Below are 23,580 nucleotides of genomic sequence, written 5' to 3'. Positions count from 1 at the left end.
GTATCTTTCTCCTCAAAAAAAAAAAAAAAACAACTGCCCAGCTAAGTGGTCTGTCCTGCTTCAGGGCCAGCCAACTAGGAATGACCAACGACAGACACGTGGCAGCTCTCACACTCTCCCCAGGAACTCAAGACCATGCAGAACCAATGCCCTGGCTCCGTTCTGAAATAAAGCAGTTAAGTATAGAGCTTGATAATAGGATAGTATGTCATATTCTCTGCTCACAGCAAACACAGATGTTAGAGAACACGTGTCCTACTGTTTGCGTTTGAGGCCCTTCATACCTAGTGCCCCATGGCATGACTCAGGAGGTGAGACGCTGCCCACAGGGGTCTGGGGGGATCCCTGGGCCTGCAGCTAATCCGCTGGATTCCCCCATCCCACCCCATCTCCACTTGCTCTCCTGAGAGGGAGAGGAGTGCCTCACTGACCCTGCTGCTGCCAGATGGAGGGGTGCGAGAGCCCTCGTGTCTGTGTGACACCCCACAGAGCCTTGCGACAGAACCGCAGGCTGACCCCGTGGCTGCCCTGGACCTGGGCACCAGGACTGGGGAGGCCACCATGGGTCTGCATGGCTGCTCTTCTGTGGCTGCCTTTGGAGGACGGCCCCCTCAGCCCAGCAAAGAAACACCAGTGGGCCTGAGTTCCTACGTTCTCTTTGTTTATTACCGCCTCTTTCTCTTTCCAGAGAACCTGCCACTCATTCGGGTAAGAAAATCTTCATCCTTGACAGAAGGAAGAGCTGAAGGAAATCAGGATGCGTGCAGCGCCCACATCAGCTACTCCCCGACGGTGCACCACCCGGCCCTGCAGCTGGCCAGTCCCTTCCCTGTTCTCACTGCAAAGCCACCCCTGAGCGCACAGGACACCCACCCACTCACAGGGTCCTTGGCAGGCCCAAGCCAAGTGGGGCTATGAGCTCTGCACAGCCCTTCTGCCCCTGCTGGTAGCCTGCCCTCGTGGGTGACCAGACAGGCATGGGGCCACGTGCCCCAGGGACAGGGCTTCCATGGGTCTCCAATGGCCGGCAGGACAGCAGCTCACAAATTTCTCAAATGTTTTAAAAAATCACATTCACTGTCCCAACTCCTAAAAGTTAAAAAGAGCCCAGCAGAAAAGCCTGAGAATGACTATGGAAAGCAGTGGCCTTTTCCTTCCTGGCGTGTTTTAAAAGCTAATGCCAGTGAGGCGCTGACAGAAGCCATGGTTCAGAGAGAGAAACAACCTCCAGCTGGAGCCCGCCTCTCTGCCTGTCCTCAGTACCGTGGAACTGCGACTTCTCCTGTCACAGTTTATCTGTCTGTTCTGTGTCCTGGAATGTATTCTCTGAGCAGTTTTTCTTTGCTCGTCTTTCTATACGGGAATTCCGCACAGTGCCTGACATTCAAAAAATGCTGACCAAGTGAACAAGGCCCAGAGAACTGATGGGCTCAGCTGTGTTCTGAGAACGTGTGGATTCACTGGCCATCCTTTACCCTGACCGCTGGAAATATCCATCACTGACAAGATTAATTATTAGAAAGATCAACTTACTTATTACAAAAATGAAAACAATGACTTTATGTGTCAAAGTTACTCTTCCTGGCTGGGCAGGTTGTATGTACTTTCCTAGCCTCAGTTTCCTCATCTGCAAAGTGGGCACAATAGGGATAACACCACCTACAGTTCCCCAGGCCTGAGGTCCCCCAGCTCTGGCAGTACTCAGTGAGTGCTCAACCTCCTTCCACCCCTCTCTGTTTGTGGAAGGGACCAGGGTGCCACTCTCTTACTCACCTTGCATGAATTTATAGTATCAAGCAAATCAGCCTTTTTTTCGTTTATAGGCACTTCTGCTATCTCCTTCCCTATTAATTCACCTGACTGATAGCCCATTGTCGTTTCGAACGCTGGATTTGCATACTGGGAGGGTGGGGAGACAAAAGAAAAAATCAAGTGAATTAAAAGAAATGTTGTAAAGAGGACAATCAAAGGTGTTCAACCTAAACCATCATACTTTCCCCCCAGAAAGCCAGGAGCCTGGCGCTCACTATGACGGTTCTCAAGCTACAAGAGCACAAGCCCAGGAAAAGCCTGGAGTCTGGAGAAGCCTCTGCTCTAGTGATGCTGGGCTGGGCTTGCTGCCCCGTCCTCCTGAGGCCCAGGGAGGGTGGTAGGCTCGCTCCCACTTAAATGTCCTTGGAGGAAAGGCACATGGAGACAGCTGGGGCTGCTGCACAAAGGCTGTTGGGATTTCGATACTGAAAGAAAGCACTGTCTGGGAGTCTGACCCACCCAGCCCCTACTTCCAAAAGTCACTTAGCTCCTCCCAGGTTTCAGTCTGCACACCTGTTTAATGGGGATGAAACATTTATTTAGCCTCTTTCACATGATGCAAATGAAAAATGAGTTTGGAAAGCAGGCTGTGACAGAGGAAGTGTTTACAAATATAAGGCTTTACGGTTAAGTTTCAAATAGGACTGTAAGAGTACAAGAAAATGCCTGGGAAAGCTGTGTGTGTGCTAATAAAAATAACAAATAATGATGATGATAAACAACAGCCATGCTGTTTAAGGTCTGTTTTCCTTGCTAGGCACCACAGCAAGCAAGTTATACACATTAACTCATTTCAGTCCTCAGAACATTCTTACGAAAGGCAGGTGGTTGTCAGCATTAATATTATTCCCATTTGTACAGACGAGAGAGCAGATTCAGACAGATTGAGTAACCTGCCTGAGGATGCTCAGCTCGGGAGAGGCCGAGAATAATGGAACGCAGGCCTGACTGACACCAAGCCTGTGCTCTCAACCACCGGCCAGTGTCATGTCTCAGGGCCCTGACTCCTGAATGTGGACATCATCAGACTCTTTACCAAGAAAGTCACAGTTACAGTGAAGAACTGCAGTGCTCAGTACTAAAATCAAAGTGGGGCTCACTCTCAGACACAAGGAACATTCCCCTGGCACAACTCCCTCTTTTGCTGTCATCTAGAACACGTGTTATCTGTTTGCTGTTATCTGAAAGCCATGTGACCCTCTTTTACTTTTTAATTTTATTGAAGTCTAGTTGATTTACAATATTGCTTTCACTGTACAACAAAGGGACTCAGTTATACATACACATATATCTATTCCTTTTCAGATTCTTTTCCCATATAGGTCATTACAAAACACCGAGTAGAGTTCCTGGTGCTGTACTATAGGTCCTGTTGCTTATCTATTTTTTTAAAGGTTATTTCCTTTTACTGTGGACCATTTTTAAATGAAAGCTATATTATCTTAAGTCACTTATATGAAGCCACTTTGCTAATAATTTGTTAAGTAGCTACTAGATTATTTTTGAAATTTTGAGTAGTGTCCAGTAAATTTCTATAGTTTCTATAGTAAACTACCATCAAAAACAGTTAAGAAAGGAAAGCGCACACAGCCCTTATGGGCAGGGCCTCTCCTTGTTGCAACAGTCTCTCCCCACCCAGCTCCAAAGTCCTGGATAAAAGCCCCTCCTCACGTAATAAACAAGCAAAAAGGAGAGAAAAAGTAAACACCAGTGCCATATGTCTACAGAATACTTTCCAGCACATTAAGTAATTATTAGAAAGAAACTTTTCTTACCCCAGAGGGAACTTATCTTAGACTTTGTATTTTACAGATTTTGTTCTGATAAACCTCTAAGGAAAAACCGGTCCCTTGAACTTCAAAGAGAGAAAGAAAAAAAAAAAAAATACCAAAGGGGTTCAACCCTAAAAATGCACATAAACCAGAAATGCAGGACAAACTTCCAAAATAACAAACCTGGATAATGTGGTCTTCACTTGTAATTTCAATTGCTTCTTGACTTTTCTCTAATGCAGCGAACATTGAATTACAAGCCCTTTATGGGTAGAAAAGAAAAAGGACTGATTAATATAAATATTATAAAATGAATTATAGTCTTAGGATACTACATTAACTTACTTGAGTTCTTTGATTATAAAGGTAACTGATGCTAACTTGAGAAAAAGAAGGGGGGAAGATTAAAAAGCAGAAGGAAGAAATAAACGCCTCCTGCAACCCCGCCACTTGGGATCATGACTCTGCACAACCTGGTGCTCTTCTCTCCATTCCAAGGACAGGTGGGCCGGGGGAGCCCACACAAGGGTCAGAGCACAGCCCTTCACTGGCTGTGGGACGTGACTCAACCTCCCTGGGTGTCTCCCTTCTCACCACGTGCAGAGTCCTCATGAGGACTCAAAGAGAAAGCAGACTCAAGTTTTGGCAGAAAAGAGGCGGCCCATCGTTTGCAGCTGCCACCTTCAACAAATTCTTTTCACAAAACAGATCACCAGGATCACTGGCTTTGTTCCCTGCTTCTACTTAGCCTTATATTGTGAGCATTCTCCCTGTCCTTGGTGGTTGAAAACATTTTTGAGTTACACAGGTAACAACGGTTTTTTTTTTTTTAATTAGAAAATGAAAATAAATGAAATACTACATCATACCCACTAGGATGGCTATAATCAAAGACAGTGTTGGTAAGGAACCCTCATACACTGCTGGTAGGAATGTAAAATGATACAGCTGCTTTGGAAAACAGTCTGGCAGTTCCACAAGCTGTTAAGCACAGAGTAACCAATTTTACTCCTAGGTAGGTACCCTACAGAAAAGAAAACATACATCCACAGAAAAACTTACAGCCCATAAGTGGAAACAACCCTAATGTCCATCAACTTATGAATGGATGAATAAAATGTGATGTGTCCACACAATGGAATACTATTCAGATATAAAAGGAAACACAGTCCTCACGTGTGCCATAATATGGATGAATCTTAAAAAACATGATGCTAAGTTAAAAGAAGCCAGTCACAAAAGGGCCACATATTGCGTGATTCTATTTTAATGAAATGTCCAGAATAGGCAAATCTATATATACGGAGAAATTAGATTAGTGGTTATCTAGGGCCGGAGGTCATGGAAATGTTCTAAAACTGTGGCGGTGGTTGCACAACTCTGTGAATATACTCAAAGCCACTGAACGGGGCACTTCAAATGGGTGAATTGTATAGAACGTGAATTATATCTCAATGCTACTGCTAATGCTAAGTCGCTTCAGTCGTGTCCGACTCTGTGTGACCCCATAGACGGCAGCCCACAAGGCTCCCCTGTCCCTGGGATTCTCCAGGCAAGAACACTGGAGTGGGTTGCCATTTCCTTCTCCAATGCACGAAAGTGAAAAGTGAAAGTGAAATCGCTCAGTTATGTTCAACTCTTAGCGACCCTGTGTACTGCAGCCTACCAGGCTCCTCCGTCCATGGGATTTTCCAGGCAAGAGTACTGGAGTGGGGTGCCATTACCTTCTCCTTATACAGATTTATATCTCAATAAATCTGTTTAAAAATAAATGAGATTAAATCATCTGAAATCCCAACACCTACACAAATCAATTGGTGTTCTACGCAATTTCTTATATAAATATACATGCAAAATATATATATATTTATAAAAATATAATCATACCCTACAGTTTTATAATCTTGTCCCACTGAAAAAATATATTAATATGTTTCCATATCATTAATTAGTTCCTTATCATCACTTTTAATAACATATGTAATATTCTAAAGTTATACAATAATTCATTCAAACAAATTTTCCATTACTACACATTTAGGTTGCTTTCAGCTTTTTTTTCTTTTTTTTGCATATGCCTCAGATGATGAAAAAAAGAATGCAACTGTCTACTTCTTCATAAAATTCGTAATTGTTCATATAGTGCTGTTACATTATTCCTGGTATTACTAAGCTATCTAGGTAAATAAGACAAAACAGCTTAGCCAATAAAAACTAGTCCTTCTTTCTTGGCATATATGTGAATTAGCCCAATAAAGCTATTATTTAAAAAAACAAGAATGAAAAATAAGAAGTTTCTACCTCTGATATAGCAAGCTAGGAGGAGATGGATCTGTGAGAAGCCCTACTGGGTTTTATCACGTTTTTAAATTTTTGCTGATCTGGTAAATAAAAAATGGTGAATCATTTTAATTTCTTTGGTTACTACTGAAGCTGAACATTTTTTTCATGTTCACTGGCCATTAATAACTCTTATAAACTGCTTGTTTATGACATGTCCTTTGTAATTTTTTTTCCATTTTATTATTTTTATTACTATTTTTTAAATTTTATTTTATTTTTAAACTTTACAATATTGTATTAGTTTTGCCAAATATCGAAATGAATCCGCCACAAGTATACACGTGTAATTTTTTTATACTGGGTGTTTCTATCTTTAAACTGATTCATCAAAGCTCTTTACATATTTAGGATATTCATCTGTCTGTCCTGAACGTTATGAATGTATTTTTCCTAGTTTGCTATTTGTCTAAATTTTTAACATTATGTGGGCTTCCCAGGTGGTGCCAGAGGTAAAGAACCCAGCTGCCAATGCAGGAGATGCAAGAGATGTGGGTTCAATCCCTGGGTCAGGAAAATCCCCTGGAGGAGGAAATGGCAACCCACTCCAGGTTTCTTGCCTGGGAAGTCCCATGGACAGAGGAGCCTGGTGTTAAGGTATTTTTACCGTCTGAGCCACCAGGGCTTCCCAGGTGGAGGTAGTGGTAAAGAATCTACCTGCTAATGCAGGAGACACAAGAGATGTGGATTCAATCACTGGATCATTTGATCCCTGAGTTGTAAAGATCCCATGGAGGAGGAAATGGCAACCTGCTCCAGGTTTCTTGCCTGGAGAATCCCATGGACAGACAAGCCTGGCAGGCCACAGTCCATAGGGTTACAAAGCGTCAGACACGAAAGAAGCAACTTAACACACAAGGTGTTTTCACTGGGACAAGCTTAACATTTTTATCTTGCCTAATCTGCTTCTCTTCCTTTATGCAATCTTTTTAACACCACACTGGGTTTACCAAGGCTTCATTATCCAATGACATATGTTCACTTACACTTTTAGTACTTTTGTGGCCCTACTTTTTAACATGATGCACCCTGCAGTTTATTTTGGAACTGGGTGTGAGATTGGGATATAACTTAATTTTCTTTCCACATAGTTAATAAATTGTCACAATTCTGTTCACTGGAAAAATTTACCCTTTCCTGTGTGGATTTGAACTGCCATGGTGAACATATATACTTATGTTCTCAGTTCTTAAATACACTCATGCTCGTTTCTAGACTTTACATTTCTAGGTTACTGATCTAGCAGTAACACAGAGATGCTTGTGACACATAGCTTTTTAGTGTACTTTAGTATCTCAGATGAAGTCTCTCTCTATGGCCCTCAATTCTCAGCCCCACACTCACCCCTTCCCTGTCCTATCATCCTATCTCCCTGCACAGCAGACCTCTCCCTCTGGCTGTCAGCTGGCACACCAGAGACAAAGCACAGCATGAGGAGAGACGGTGAGTGCAGCTCTGAAGCTGTGGGTTACAGCCAGAGGATGACCTTTGTCCTGTGCCACGTGTGAGAGCTGGGACGAAAGGCAGTTAACCTCCCTGGGTATCGGTTTCTGCCAACAATAAGCTCCATGGCTCACAGCGGGACTGTGGCAGCCAAGCTGTGGAAGACCCAGGAGTAAGGAAAGGGGCAGGCTCAAGGCCAGCCATCCATCTCAAGCTACCCTGAAGAGTTTAGCAACAAAAAGGAGCTCTTTTGTAGACCTCACCAGCCCTGAAACATCTCTGCTCACAGCACTTCTCTGCTACCTCACGTTTCATTTCGTTTCGTCTATGAAGTATTTTCTTCTCCGCATGTGGTACCCTGTGCTGGTCCCCGCCAATCTTTATACTCCAAATTCTAACTCCCTTATCTCCCCCTGAGCATGTACAGACAGAGTGATTCCATTCTCTCTTGGATCCTGGTAAAGGAAATGTCAAACAGAACCCAAGGAAGAGACTGAGGATGAGAAAGAGCTACTGACATTTTTTTTCCACTTCTGTCAACCTCAGATAATTTTACTAATTTTGCTGCTTTTCTCACTCTACAAAGAACTAGGTTTATATTCTTTTCAGGTAAAAAAAAAAAAAAAACTGTTTAGCAAGAGCAAATTACAAAATGTTTATTGTAGAAAAGAAAACATGTCACCTACCGGAAATATGTATGTACATATCAAAAAGAATTTTTAATTAAAAAACAAAACAGGTAATTCAATATATATACTTTCACATCCTGCTTTTTCATTTGCTATTATTTTGGTGCCCCATCTGTTTTTTTTTGGCTGTGCCATGCAGTTTGTGGGATCTTAGTTCCCCAACCAGGGATCAAACCTGGGGTCCTGGCAGTGAGAGTACTGAATTTCAAACACTGGATCACCAGGAGTCCCCACTGGAGCCCCGTCTTTAAACGTTAAGTCTCACATCACTAACATGCCTATCTGTTAGACATCCAGGCAGACTCTGAAAGTCTTATGCAAGGAGAGGTGCTTTCCCACCGCTCCATCCTATTTTAGCAGGAAGTCAGTAACAGCCACAATGGAGCCAGCTGCCCACACTCAAGACCTCAGTTGCAGCCACACCCTGGGCGGTATGGTGGGCTCTCCCGAAGCAGCAGAATTACCTGAGTTTCAGCTGTGAGCGCACCTCTCCAAACTCCAGCTGGAGCAGTTCATTGTAACAGGCCATGGGGCTGGGGTTTTCTATATACCTCTACAAACAGAAAGGGGATGGTGTGGATCAACACACATGTACCTTTAAATTATTATACACAAATAATGCTTTCCAACAGACTTCTCAATTTGGTATCTGACATCTAAAAAATAACTTATCTTCAATGATAAACAGGAAATGAGATGAAAACTTACAATACCAAATCAGCATTTAAAAAATACTGCTTGCACATACCTGAGAACATATTAAGAAACCACTGAATTGTATACTTTAAGTGGCTGAATTGATCAACTGTACCTCATTAGAGAAAAAAAGGCAGAAAGGAGGAAAGAAAGAAAAGGGAAAGTGTTTGCTGGAAAGAGAAAAATAAAATTAAAAATCTTTAAAATAGTTTTTTAAAACTAGTATAACCATTTAACGGAACAGCACGCGGTGGTGGGGATGTGAACGTATATGGAATGATGCACAAGATACACCGTCAAGTGAAACGAAGACATGGAAAATCATGTTATAATTAGTTATGTATTTCTTCTATAAAAATGTTATATCAACTTTAAATAAATAGCTGAATTACATGGAAAGTGAATTGTATCTCAATTAAGTAGTCAATAAATGAATAAGAAAAACAGGGTTCATTCTTGGGCATATCCAGAGAAAACTATAATTTGAAAAGACATGCACCCTCAAGTTCATAGCGGCACGATCTACAACAGCCGAGACATGGAAGCAACCTCCTAAGTGTCCACTGACAGAGGAACGGATAAAGAAGGGGTGTGTGTGTGTTAAAGAAGGTGTGTGTATCCCCAAGTAAGAAGGGGTGTGTGTGTGTTAAAGAAGGTGTGTGTATCCCCAAGTTCATAGCAGCACTATCTACAAAAGCTGAGATGGGAAGCAACCTCCTAAGTGTCCACTGACAGACAAATGGATAAAGAAGGTGTGTGGGTGGGTGTGTGTAATAGAATATTACTCGGCCATAAAAAATGAAACAATGCCATTTGCAGCAACATGGATAAACCCAGAGATCAGCATACTAAGTGAAGTAAGAAAGAAAAAGACAAATATCATATGATACCACCTATATGTGGGTTCTAAAAATATAAAAATGAATTTATTCACAAAACACAAACAAACTCAGACATAGAAAAAAAACTTACAGTTACCAAAGGGGAAGGGATGTGGGGATGGATAAAGTAGGAACTTGAAATTAATAGGTACACCCTACTGTATGGAAGACAGGAAAACAAGGTCCTACTATGTATCACAGGAAACTACATTTCAGTATCTTGTAAAACCATTAATGGAAGAGAATCTGAAAAAGTATATATACACGTATGTATATACTTAGGCCACCTGATGCAAAGAGCCAACTCATCGGAAGAGACCTTGATTCTGGGAAAGATTAAAGGCAAAAGGAGAAGCGGGCAGAAGAGGATGAGATGGTTAGATGGTATCACCAGCTTAATGGACACAGATCTGAGCAAACTGGGAGATGGTGAAGGATGGGGAAGCATGGCATGCTGTAGTCCATGGAGTCACAAAGACTCAGACATGACTGAACAGCTGAAGAACAGCATATATATATATATATGACTAAATCACTTTTATGTACACTTTTCTGTGTTGTTCTAACACAACAGTGTAAATCAACTATTCTTCCACTAAAAAAAAGCTCAAGGGAAAAAAACCAGGGCTTAAGAATACTTTTCTTTCAGTGCCTTGAGCTATGAGGATTTTTTTGATGTCTACATGTCACTGGTAGAGGCTAGAATATGCAAAAGGAAGAAATTTATTAACGCAAGTCCCATTTATATTAACTTTTGGAGTCTCGTCACTTAGATGAACAGTATTTTGTCCTCTTTCGAGCTCCACAAGCTCACAGTAAGCAAAAACATACTTGCACACCTCTTCGCAGCTGTGTCACAGAAGTCACTCCCACTAGGCAACATTTCCCTGTACTAACATCAAACAGCAGCTCAGCTAAGCTGACAAAGGATCATCCTTCACAGCAGAGGGACTTGCAGAGCCATGGCTTCCCCCAGGCGCTCCTATTCCTGCGGACACTAACCATTCTCTACATGATGAAAACATCTCAACAAAGCAGACCACATGGAAATAGGAAGCCTGAGCCCATCCCACCAGATTAAGAATTTCATGAAGACATCTTACACGTCACTATGTACCATCGCATAATTCCACTCTGCTGTAATATTTGTATTTACTTGCCCCCGTTTCTGTGGCACACTCTTGATTTCACCTGCTCAACACATGGATAATATTCTATCTGGTGAGGAGGAAGCTGAGGCCTCAGAGGTAGGGTATATGAAGGTCACTATCCACAAGCCAAAGCCAGACCAGCCTGGGGCATGGGGCCTCTTGTGGTGCTCCTTCTACCACCAGTGAAGGCAGACATCCCCCTGTTGGAACCATGATCTTATCTGTGTGTCAAGTAACCTAAGAGCCCAGCCCCTGGTTCATGTCTTAGAGCTGTATGATCCTCTACGAGGCCCTGAAGCTTCCAGAGCCTGCTTCCTTACCCGCAAAACAAGACCACCCTACATCTCTGACAATGACCACGAGAAAGCACTGTGCCTGCAGACTGCTGCATGAACACACAGGCACTGCGGGCCCCTGGGAGGGAGAGCCAGCCCTGCTGGCCCTGGGCATGATGGTCCCTAGGCCCGCAGGCCAAACACAACCATTCCTAACCACACAAGTCAGACAGGGGACATGCCCGCCAGCTCCCACCAACTGGGAGGGCTAAGAGTGCTGGCCTTGGGACGTCCTGGCGGCTTGGTGGTTAAGAACCCACCTGCCAGTGCAGGGGACACAGGCTTGATCCTTGGTCCAGGAAGATCACACATGTCACGGAGCAACTAAGCCTCACACCACCACTACTGAAGCCATGTACCCTAGAGCCTGTGCTCTGCAACAAGAGAAGCCACTGCAATAAGACACCTGTGAACCACAACCAGAAAGGAGCCTCCATTCGCTGGGACTAGAGAAAAAGCCTGTGTAGCAATGAAGATCCAGGAAGGCCATACATAAACAAAATTATTAAAAAGAGAGAGAGAGAGAGTAATGGCCCTGCAGCTCTCTCAGTCAGTCACGACCCCACAGGAACACCCAAGAACACTGCTCATCTGCACAGGTGCCCACCGCTGACAGGGCAGGAACAGCAGTGAGATTTCTGGGGCACAGAGTGTGCCACGCCAGGAGACAAGAGGTGGGGGACCTGAGATGGGCAGGGGTCCCCAGCTATCCCCACACTTGCCCGGCCTCACCTGTTTTGCAGGCGACATCCTGGGACAGGGAGCCATGTGTATCGTGTGTCACAGCCTCCTGTGCATGTGGCCAGAGTTCTCACTGGGTGTGTACATCCAAACATCTTTATCCCAAAGGTGGATGTTCAGGCTAGAAAACCAGTGCATGTGGATAGAAGGACTGCATTTTTCTCCTGCCGTCTGCTCCCCACCTTGCTACCTCTGCTTGGCTCTGTGTCTAAACATCCTGTCTTTCCTGCCTTCTGCAGGTTTCATTCATGTCCTGAGGATTCCATGGGGTTGTGGAGGGTAGAGAAGGGCGTCAGGCCAAAGGAGCTTCAGGAATCAGGCTGCTGTTCCTTCAGCTTGAGCAGCAGCTGGTCTCTTCACCCCATCCCAGCCCATGAGAGGGGTAGGGCCACTAGCACCCAGCCAACTCAACCTGCCTCTCCCCAGAACACATCACCCACACGGGGGCCCCCCACCCCCAGTGCATCTGCATCCCTGGCTGCACATTAGAACTCCCTGCAATCTAAAAAGTAACACCAGCGTGCAGGCCCCTCCCCAAACCAACAGAACCAGGACCTCCTCAGGGACGCTTCTGAGGGAGTTCTAATGCACGACTAGGGCAAGAGACACCAAACCCTAACCTCAAGGTTCTGGTTCAAGATGGCAAAGTAGAAGGACGTGCGCGCATCTCCTCCTGCGAGAGCACCAAAATTGCAACTAGCTGTTGAACAACCATCAACAGGAGGATGCTGGAACCCACCAAAAAAAGATACCCCACGTCCAAAGACAAAGAAGAAGCCCCAATCAGATGGTAGGAGGGATGCAATCATGATAAAATCAAATCCCATCCCTGCCGAGTGGACGACCCACAAACTGGAGAATAATAATACCAAAGAAGTTCTTCTGCTGTTGTGAAGGCTGAGCCCCACATCAGGCTTCCCAGACTGGGGGTCTGGCAAAGGGACTGGGAATCCTGAGAATCTGACTTTGAAGACCTGCGGGAATTGATCACAGGACTGCCACAGAACAGGGGGAAACAGAGACTCCACTCTTGGAGGACACAAACAAAATATCTGGTGCACACCATGACCCAGGGGGAGGATGCAGGGGACTGAACCAGACCTACCTGTGACTGTTGGAGGGTCTCCTGCAGAGGCGTGGGTTGGCAGTGGCTCACCGAGGGGACAGGGACACTGGCAGCAGCAATCCTGGAAGGGGCCCCTTGGAGGGCGCCATTAACCCTACCATAGAGCCTGTAGCCCCCAGGGCTGGGTTGCCTCAAGCCAAAAAACTAAAAGGGAGGGACTGAAACCCCGCCCATCAGCAGATAATTGGATTAAAGCTTTACTGAGCCCTGCCCACCAGAGCAACACCCAGTTTTCCCATGCTAGTCTCTCCCATCAGGAGGCTTACACAAGCCTCTTAGCCTCATCCACCAAAGGGCAGACATAAGAAGTAAGAAGAACCACAATCCCATAGTGGCTAGAATGAAAACCATATTACAGAAAGTTAATCAGGATGAAAAAGCAGAAGGTTATGTCCCAGATGAAGGGACAAGATAAAACCCCACAAAAATAACTAAATGCAGTGGAGACAGGCAACTTTCCAGAAAAAAAAAAATTCAGAATAATGATAGTAAAGATGATCCAGGATCTTAGAAAAATAATGGAGAAGAAGCAAGAAACATTTACCAAAGACCTAGAAGTAAAGAACAAACAGAGAGGAACAATACCCTGGAAGGAATCAATAGCAGAATAACTGAGGCAGAATGGATAAGTGACCTGGAGACAGAATGGTGGAAATCACTGATGCAGAACAGAATATACAAATAAGAATGGAAAAAAAAAACGAAGATAGCCTAAGGGACCTCTGGGACAACATTAAATGCATCAACATTTGCATTTTAGGGGTCCCAGAAGGAGACGAGAGAAAGGACGGGAGAAGATATCTGAAGAGATAATAGCTGAAAACTTCCTTACCATGGGAAAGGAAATAGTCAACCAAGTCCAGGAAGCACAGAGAGTCCCAGGTAGGAAAAATCCAAGGAGGAGCAAGCACACACAGTGATCAAACTGACAAGAATTAAAGACAAATATAAAATACTAAAACAGCAAGAGAAAAACAACAAACAGCAAAAAAGGGAATTCCCATAAGACCATCAGCTGATTTCTCAACAGAAACTCTACAAGCCAGAAGGGAATGGCATGATATATTGAAAGTGATGAGAGAAGAACCTACAACCAAGAATACTCTACCCAGCAAGACCCTCATTCAGATTTGATGGAGAAATCAAAAGCTTTACAGACAAGCAAAAGTTAAAAGAATTCAGCACCACCAAATTAGCTTTACAACAAATGCTAAAGGAACTTCTCTAGGCAGGAAACACAAGATAAGGAAAAGACCTACACAAAATAAACCCAAAACAATTAAAATGGTAATAGGTCATAAATATCGATAATTACTTCAAATGTAAATGGATTAAATGCACCAACAAAAAGACATAGACTGGCTGGCAGATGAAAACATGTGCATGTATGCACTTCCTCTTACCACATCACTCTACTTAACCCCCAAACCGTATGAAATTATTTTATACTGTTCAGCTAATCATGTTTTCCTTATGGCTTGCAATTGTAATGATCTTTTATTTTTTGTCAGACTATTGATTGTGAAAACTGATAAATATCTTTTACTACAGGGATTATGTAACTATCATTTGCTTAATACCATTGTACTATGATTGGTCAACAGAAAATAATAGAATTCTGTATCACTAAAACTACCATTTAATAAGAAAATCTGTAATCACTTTTTAAAATCCAGATGTGTATCAGAATGATCTTGGAATTTTTTGAAAAATACAAATGCCCAGGTTTTGCTTTTTCTCTCCAAAGCTCCAGATGTGTTTCTAATGAGCAGCTATGTTTAGAAACAACTGGATTATATGATGATCTTTTACTTTTATCTAGATGGTTTCACTTTTTCTATTTCATATTCAGTGTTCATATTTCACTTACGTTTTCCAATTTCTCATCTTTTTTTAATGTTCTTTCTCAAGCCTTTACCAAGTGCAGTCAAAAAGCTTTTGTAAACATAAATAGTATGTATTAGATATATTTTAGAAAACATAAATGTTTGCCTATCTAAAACATTTATGACATTTTGATTCTACTTAATTGACTTAGTATGAATAGGATGCTAGATTTCTAATTTATATTCACTCAAAACTTTGACATAGTTCCATGTATTCTGGCATATAGTATTACTGCACTGCTAAAAGTCTAGAAAGTTTATCTTAGTCACATTAAAACAATTTTTTTGAATGAGGCTTGAAACTTCTAATCCAATTCTGAGGATATAAAGAAATACAATATTATAAAAAACAAACAAGAAATTAACATGTGATACAGTATTATTAACTAAATACAGATTTTGTTAAATTTCACAAAATTTTGTTAGTGTCCATTATTTGTTTTCATACCTTATTCAAGACTCCACACTGTATTTAATTACACTGAGCAGCTTCAGATGCATGCAACAAATTCTGGTAAATTCTCTTTTCATTTTTATTCCAATACAAATATATTTCTAATTTTCCTTGCTATGGCTTCTTAGATATATCCATCATTTAAAAGTGGACATTTAATTTCCAAATGCCTAGGATTTTTAAGGTATCTTTGATATTAATTTCTAATTTTGATACTAATTTCACATTTAAATGCTTTCTTATCTTGAATCACCCTGTGTTTTTTCAGTCTTCTTACTTTATTGAGGCTCTCAATGGCTAAGTCAAAGATCTCTCTTGGTAAAGTTACACTTCACTTGAAAATATGTGGATTGGGTTATTCTCAAATATCTTTTGATATTGATCTCTAACATAATTTCACAGTGATAAGAGAACAGACTCTGTATGATTTTAATAACTTTAGACCACCAAATTTTTGCACCTGGTCTTATGTCCCTGGATATCTATCTTTCAGTGTCTCCTAGTTTATAATCTATGGGAGCTTGAATAGAATTTGTATCCTACTGTATAATATTGTATAATATATTGTATAATTGTATAATAAACTGTATAATTGTATAATAAATTGTATAATAAATCATAATTATTTCAAATTGGTTCATGGTGCTTTTCAGGTCTACATAAGATTCTACTTCTCTGTACATGCATTCTATTAATTTAAGAGTTTGATATTGAAACTACAACTAAAAAATCTTAATTTATCTACTTAAAAAAAAACAATTGTAATATATATACTGGAACTATATGTAACTTTGTTCTGTATTTTCCAAGTCTCCTGTAAATGTGTTATCATGTTTTCATAACTGAAAAAATAAAAAAGAGGGGGGGAAAATCCCTAACCTCTGAGATTTTAGTCAGAAAGCTTAACTGCCAAGTCCAACTGAGGAGGTAAGCAAGTGTGCATCCACTGTGGATCCTGAACTATGGCCATTTACAGAAAAGCTGTCTGCCCTATGAATCCAGAGATCACAGTGCAGTGATGGCTTTCAGGTCTGAGGTTGGGCTCAAGCCTGGGCCACACTGCCTCCCAGCCATGAGACTTGGGAAAACCACCTTGCCTCCAGGCCTGAATGCTCTGCAATCTGTGCCCTCTGTCACCTCAGTATCCTTCTGATACCCGACAGTATGGGACTCTGCGTGAGAAGACAAGTTACCTCGTGTGGTCTTGGAGGACTGGTCACCTAGTTGGATTCGTCACTTACTAAGTGGTGAGACTACTACATCCATATTTCCTAAGTCACAGACCTCTAAAATGACTATTTCAAACCTGTACTTTTTGCATGGAAGTGTTTTTCATAGAGACATGCACTTAACCACAATTCTGGCAGAGGCAGCAGGGAATACCTTGATTAAGTAGTGCAGGTGAGAGGGCAGGGAGAGAGTATGTGTCAGTAACCTTTGAATTTTACAATTAGTTTAATGATAACACAATTGTACTATGAAAACACGAGGCCCATGGTTAACTAGACTTTCTACCGGGATATACTTTGCAGTCCATGAAGCTATGCTGATGGACTTCCTTGTACAGAATTTTAAACACGTATTTCCAATATTGCTTATGCAACTTCATACAAATAAAAAGCTTAATGACTCCTGGCAGCTATCAGTTCAGTTCAGTTGCTCAGTTGTCCAACTCTTGGTTACCCCATGGACTGCAGCATGCCAGGCTTCCCTGTCCATCACTGACTCCTAGAGCTTGCTCAAACTCATGTTCATCGAGTCGGTGATGCCATCCAACCATCTTATCCTCTGTCGTCCCCTTGTCCTCCTGCCTTCAATCTTGCCCAGCATCAGAGTCTTGTCTAAATGAGTCAGTTCTTCACATCAGGTGGCCAAAGTACTGGAGCTTCAGCATCAGTCCTTCCAACGAATATTCAGGACTGATTTCCTTCAGGATTGACTGGTTTGATCTCCTTGCAGTCCAAGGGACTCTCAAGAGTCTTCTCCAACACCACAGTACAAACGCATTCATTCTTCAGCACTCAGCTTTCTTTATAGTCCAACTCTCACATCCATACATAACTACTGGAAAAACCATAGCTTTGACTAGACAGACATTTGTCAGCAAAGGAATGTCTCCGCTTTTTAATATGCTGTCTAGGTTGGTCATAGCATTTCTTCCAAGGAGCAAGCGTCTTTTAATTTCACGGCTGCAGTCACCATCTGCAGTGATTCTGGAGCCCAAGAAAACAAAGTCTGTCACTGTTTATGGCAGCTATAGGTAAGCAAACAACTAGAGGCAAAATGAATAATCTGTCCTCCTAGTTTCATTAGCTTCACTGGGAAGTCAGAAACATCAAAGGTCCTTGTTAAGAATGGCCAGTTCTGTAGCCTAAGAGTACTAACACAAGGAACTTCAGAGTTCTCAGGGGAAGTTTCTTCCTCATGTGAATGCTTCCCTAGGCAGTTTAAGGAGGGGTGACCCAAGGATCCGCTGGGAACAGGTGACCCACAACCTCCAACCTCGTATCCTTATGATGCTCACCTGCACGCTGGCTAGCATGGCTGTTCTCATACAAGTTCAAATGGAAGTCAGGGAATGCGGACAGGTGCTGACATGTGTGAACGTTGGCGAGGGTGGTGTCAAAAAAGGAGAACCACAAAACTATGTAATAATAACAATGTAAAATTTGTATATAAAATGTGTATTTAAAACAAAGTCTTAAGTTCCACCATATCTGATGTTGATATTGGAATTCCTGTGCTCCTTTTGTTTGCATTTACTTGTTACCTTTTTCTTTATTATTAACTTCCTTTTATCACTATCTTATAAACAACATATAATTGTATTTTCATAACCCAGTCTAATGGCTTATCCTTTAATGGGAGAATCCAGCCCGTTTTCATGCACTTGCTTTTGCTCCCATCTTCCTCTGTTTATCACTGATTTCGCACTGTTGTTTCCTCTTCCTAGGATATGCCAATGGTATCCAGTTGCTAAAAATTCCATACTTCTTGGGCAAGGGTTGCTGCAAAGCTTAAAGGATCTTGGTTCCTTGACCAGGGATTGACCTGTGGGCCCTCAGCAGTGAAGTGTGGAGTCCTAACCACTGGACCACCAAGGAATTCCCACAAACTCCATATTTTATTAATTCAGTTCTTTTTAAAAACAATTTATTTTTGGTTATGCTGGATCTTCGTTGCTGTGAGGGCTTTACTGTAACAAGCTGTAACAAGCAGGGGCTACCCTCTAGTTGCGGTGGGCAGGCTTCTCATTGTGGAGCACGGGCTCTAGGATGTGCGGGCTTCAGTGGTGGCGGCTCCTGGGCTCTACAGGCTCAGTATTGGTGGCTCATGGGCTTAGCTGCTCTGCTCCAGGGCACGTGGAATCTTCAGGGACCAGGGATCAAACCAATGTCTCCTGGGTTTGAACCATAAAACTGTGTAATAAGAGTCTAAAATTTATTAGATTATTTTAATAACCTAAGTGGATTTAGATTATTAAATAAATCTAATTTATTTAATAATAAATTAATGTATTTTATTTAGGCAGCAGGTTCTTTACCACTGAGCCATCAGGAAAGCCCCCAGAAGTTTTCTTAAACTTTTCTATTATTGGTTACTTTCCTTTTCACTGATCTCAAACGTAGACACAGATTTCTTTACTATTATTTGAAAACAAGATACCAATTAGTTCCAGAACAAAGTCTCTCCCATGAGCAGTGCTCTAGTCTGCACATTTCCCACAAAGAAGAAAGCTTCAGAATCCTTTCACTGCCCACCCACTTCCCTGTCTGCGAGATGAGCCACAAGAATGCGTTTACTTCCACTTTGTCCCCTGAAACCTTGAAGACACCTAGGGCAGGGTGTACTTAGATACCCTAGAATTTAAAGACTGAGGTATTATTGGATGTTATATAGTTACATATAAAGATACATATTCTACACTACACACACACACACAAATGTGTGTTATGTGCACACACCACCTCTCTCCAATACTTTCTCCCTCATCTTAGAGTTCTGTTCTACTTCATTGGTTGAATGGTTGAAGTCCTTATTTAATTATTTTCCTCAGACAGGGCTTCTGGGGAAATACATCTCTGAGTTTTACGTATCAATATAATGCCCAAAGGAATGCCTCTTGTGCCCTGCTGGGTAACAATCACTTGGTTGCTGTGGGATTCTCAGGTTATGGTCATTTTCCATCTGTGATCTCTAGTCAGATGAGATGCTGTTATTACTGCTTTACACAGTAGGAAAAGATGCTGGTGCTGGGCAAGATTGAAGGCAAAAGGAGAAGGAAGCGGCAGAGGATGAGATGGCCGGAGGGCATCACCGACTCAAATGAACATGAGTTTGAGCAAACTCCGGGAGATGGTGAAGGACAGGGAAGCCTGGTGTGCTGCAGACCATGGGGTCGTGAAGAGTTGGACACGACTGAGCGACTGAACAACAACAACAACAAGTGTGTTTGTGTTCACCCCACATTCAGGTTCTTGCTCCTCTTTCTTGTCTTTCAGGCCTCCCACTTGGGACTTAGGACTCATCTTGCTTCTGCTTTAAGTACATCCTCCAGAATTGTCCTTTGAGAATCTGCTAGTTACAAATTGCCTCAATTTTCATATTTCTGAAAGTCTTGATTTCACCTTCATTTTTGAAAGTATTTATGCTAAGTATAAGGGATCCCAGGTGGCACGGTGGTAAAGAATTTGCCTGCCAATGCAGGAGACGCAATCCATTGTAGTTATTCTTGCCTAGGAAATCCCATGCACAGAGGAGCCTGGCAGGCTACAGTCCATGGGGTCACAAACAGTCAGATATGACTGAGCAACTGAGCTGAGCACCTGAGCACAAGCTAGGTATAACACTCTAGGAAGGCAGTTATTTTCTTTTATCACATTGAAAACACTACTCCACTGTTTTCTAACTTCAACCTACTGCTGCCGTGAAGCCAGCTGTTAAGTCTACTGCTCTAATCTTTTTCCCCTCTGGCTGATTTTAATATTGTCTCTTTGTTTGTTTTTTCACTATGATATGTCCTCTTTTTATGTATTCTACTTTGGAATTCTGGGATCTGTGGATTATAGTCTTCCATCAGTTCTGGAAAATTCTCTTCAAATATAACACCCCATTCTCTCTCCTGTTCTTCCAGATCTCCAGTTATACAGATTCTAAACCATCCGCTCTATCCTCCACTTTTCTAAACTTCTCTAACTTATTTTCTGTTTTTAGATCTTTGTGCCACATGCTGGATAATTTCTTCTGACCTACTAAGTTTTAAAATTTTCAGTTATTATATGTGCATTTCTCAAAATTCAATTGTGTTCTGTTTAAAATTTGCTACGTCACTTTTTATAGCTTCCTATTCCTTGAAGATATTTCCAAGCTTGTCCTGTCTTTGTCTCTTTACATATAATAAGCATAATCGTTTCACAATTTTATCTGACAATTCTAATTTCTGAGGACTGTGAGGGCCTGCTCCCGCTGCCTCTCTCCCCTGCTAGTTCCCACTTGCAATGCTGTGTTTCCTGATGGATGGGTTAATGCTGACTGAGGGCTGCCTGCCGCCCTTGAATGATTATTTGCAGAGACTCTCTGAGGCCGAAGACGAAGGAATCTCCCTCTGGGAGGATGGGTATTTGCTTCTTCCAGATACTCGGTAGTGCTACCAGCCAGAATCAAGGGGTCTGGTTTCTCCATGACCTCATTGATATTTGGGCTACAAGTCTGCCCAGTGATCAGCCTTACGTGAGCTCTCTCCACCATGATTCCCAAGGCTCACTAGCAACTAGCTGACCTGCATAAGCTCTTTGGCTTAAGAGAAACCAAGAGATTAGAGCCAGGGGTAGAAAGAAATGGAGCCATGTTGGGGAGGTCTTACTTCCAGAATCCTTGAATTGGCTTTAAAGTTGCATGTCTGCCTGTAAGCATTATGACAACACATCCTACGGTACAACTTTTAACTAATAAGTAATTAAAGGAGATTAAGTACTCATTAATTAATTAGTTTAAATAAAACTAATTAAAGGAGATTTTTTTATGTTTAGATGCATTTAGTAGGCAAAGTTTTGAGCAACTGAGAAAGCAAAGTATTGTGGATTATTAGATTACCAGATTACAAAATTAAATCAAACTATAACACAGCACAAGGACAATTTTCTTTTTCAAATTAATTCAAAACTATTGCCAGGCTCTAAAGCTGAGATAAAATAATGTGTCATGCTGAATTACACTTGCATAACAAAGAAGTGAGTACATACCCTTGTGAAGCCAGCAGCAATGAGGGACATTACACACGACTCCTCTCTCTCCACTCTTGAAAAGAACAAGTACATGGTTAGAGACAGTTTTGTCTAATCAGGTACAGCTCACATCTTTATTTACTAATTTATATAATATTATCATTGGCATATAATGAATAGTTTTAGATGAATTAGATTAACATACAAATCAAATGTACAAAGTTAAAACAATTTTCTGTTTTAGTTTCACACTGGCTTTTTGGCAATAGATATTAATGCTTGAAATACAGAGATTACACTAAGAGCCAGAACACAGGAGTGAGCACGTAGCTATGTGATATGTAAAAATTTTAATTTAGACTAAATTATTTTTATTCTTTTCTTACCTCTCATTTTAAAATGAAATATAAGGTTTCCCCAAATTATGTATAATGTAAATTCTCATAGATATTTTAGAAGTCCCTAAGAAATATATCCGGAAAACATTCATACTTCAGGAATGGCATTCTCCCTTGGTTGGCCCTGTTCTAAAGTGAAAGACAGTCCAAAATCACAAAACCTAGTGTGAAAGTACAAACTCCAGCCATGAATTTAACTGCCAAAGTGAAAGAAAATGAGAAAGAGGAAAAGGCCAAACTAGAAAGGGTGATGCCTATCACAGGACACAAGCTGATACTCAGGCCTCTGTTAAGAACACACATTACACTGACATCTGAATTTCAACACTAAAAAAATAAAATTATCTTACCTGCGTACTACACCAATAATAACTGTGTTTTCTGAGAGTTTTGATGATCTGATTGACCTTTAAAAAAAAGTTTTAAAATAAATTTAAAGCAATTCTTTAAAAACTAAGTACACCTAAACCTAAATTTTGGTAGAACAGTTAAAGTTGGGGGAAAGCGAAAGATCCCTCCATATTCTGGAGTCGCCTTCTTGGCTAACCTGACCTTTCTTTCTTCAGGGGACAAACTGCTAACCAGTGGCCCGTGGTGACCCTCAAAATTATGGAGCATGAAGACAGCAGCCAGCTCTGATGACATGCCTTCTATTTGTTCTTGTTCTGGTCTGAGCTGTTTCAGATGGAGAATTTTCCCTACCTGGGGAATCTCCCTTACACGAGAAGGGTCATTCGTCTCTTCCTGTCAAAGGAAGATGCAGGTCTACATGTATCACAGCCAGCGGATGGCAACCGTTACAGTGGGGGTGAGGCAGCCCGAGGCCAGCTCTCCACTGCATCCTAAGCAGTGCAGAGAAGGGCTCCTGAGCAGGAGGCAGGCACAACAGTAACAATAAATATTTAAAACTCAGAAATGCAAAGTATTCTTATGCATCAGAAAGAGGAGAATCAAACCTCACAGGCAAAACTAAGAACAGAAGACTGACTGCTCTACTGAAGTTACCCAAGGAGTATGAGGCCGCCCTTGGATGGCAAGCAGATCAAACCAGTCACTCCTGAAGGAAATCAAGTCTGAACATTCATAGGAAGGACTGATGATGAAGCTGAAGTTCCAATGCTTTGGCCACCTGATGCGAAGAGCCAACTCATTGGTAAGGACCTTGATGCTGGGAAAGATTAAGGGCAGGAGGAGAGGGGGATGACAAAGGATGAGGTGGTTGCATGGTATCACTGACGCAACGGACATGAGTCTGAGTAAACCCTGGGAGACAGTGAAGGACAGGGAAGCCTGGCTGCTCGTGGGGCCCATGGGGAAGCCTGCGCTGCCGTCCATGGTGCTGCAGAGAGTCGGACACGACTTAACAACTAAACAACGAGGCTTCCAAAGGGACTGAATTTAACCCTTCTGGAGAAGCAGCTCCCAAGGAAGCCATGGGGAATGAAAATTCAGCCATGAGATGAGAGAGGGCAGAGATAAACATGACGGAGAAGAGCAGAAGCAATATAAACTGCCCACTGAGACGTGCAATGGCTTTGACCCACCCTACACTGCAGGAAAGAGCAGGACTCTCTGGAGAAGAAGAGGCAGGCCATAGGAACGGGGAGGAACTTGGCCCCTGGTCTGGAAGGA

At 42.1% G+C, this 23,580-nt stretch overlaps 1 protein-coding gene across 8 annotated transcripts in view; it reads right to left on the bottom strand.

Moving 5' to 3' along the window:
* Window positions 1-23,580, bottom strand: part of PDE8A (phosphodiesterase 8A) — a 143,303-nt gene that overhangs the window by 29,835 nt on the left and 89,888 nt on the right. For 7 of the 8 annotated variants that reach the window (XM_070358347.1, XM_070358341.1, XM_070358343.1 and 4 more), the window contains 5 exons: window positions 22,299-22,355; window positions 21,569-21,623; window positions 8,521-8,609; window positions 3,768-3,846; window positions 1,774-1,899 (listed from right to left, as the gene is read on the bottom strand). In XM_070358347.1, coding sequence (XP_070214448.1) covers window positions 1,774-1,899; window positions 3,768-3,846; window positions 8,521-8,609; window positions 21,569-21,623; window positions 22,299-22,355 — 406 coding nt within the window. The remainder of the gene's footprint in view (window positions 1-1,773; window positions 1,900-3,767; window positions 3,847-8,520; window positions 8,610-21,568; window positions 21,624-22,298; window positions 22,356-23,580) is intronic. The other variant, XM_070358342.1, reaches the window with a different exon arrangement.

The sequence above is a fragment of the Bos mutus genome, chromosome 21 (genome assembly GCF_027580195.1).
Source record: "Bos mutus isolate GX-2022 chromosome 21, NWIPB_WYAK_1.1, whole genome shotgun sequence".
Taxonomy (NCBI): Eukaryota; Metazoa; Chordata; class Mammalia; order Artiodactyla; family Bovidae; genus Bos; species Bos mutus.
This window is presented reverse-complemented; position numbering and strand designations above follow the sequence as displayed.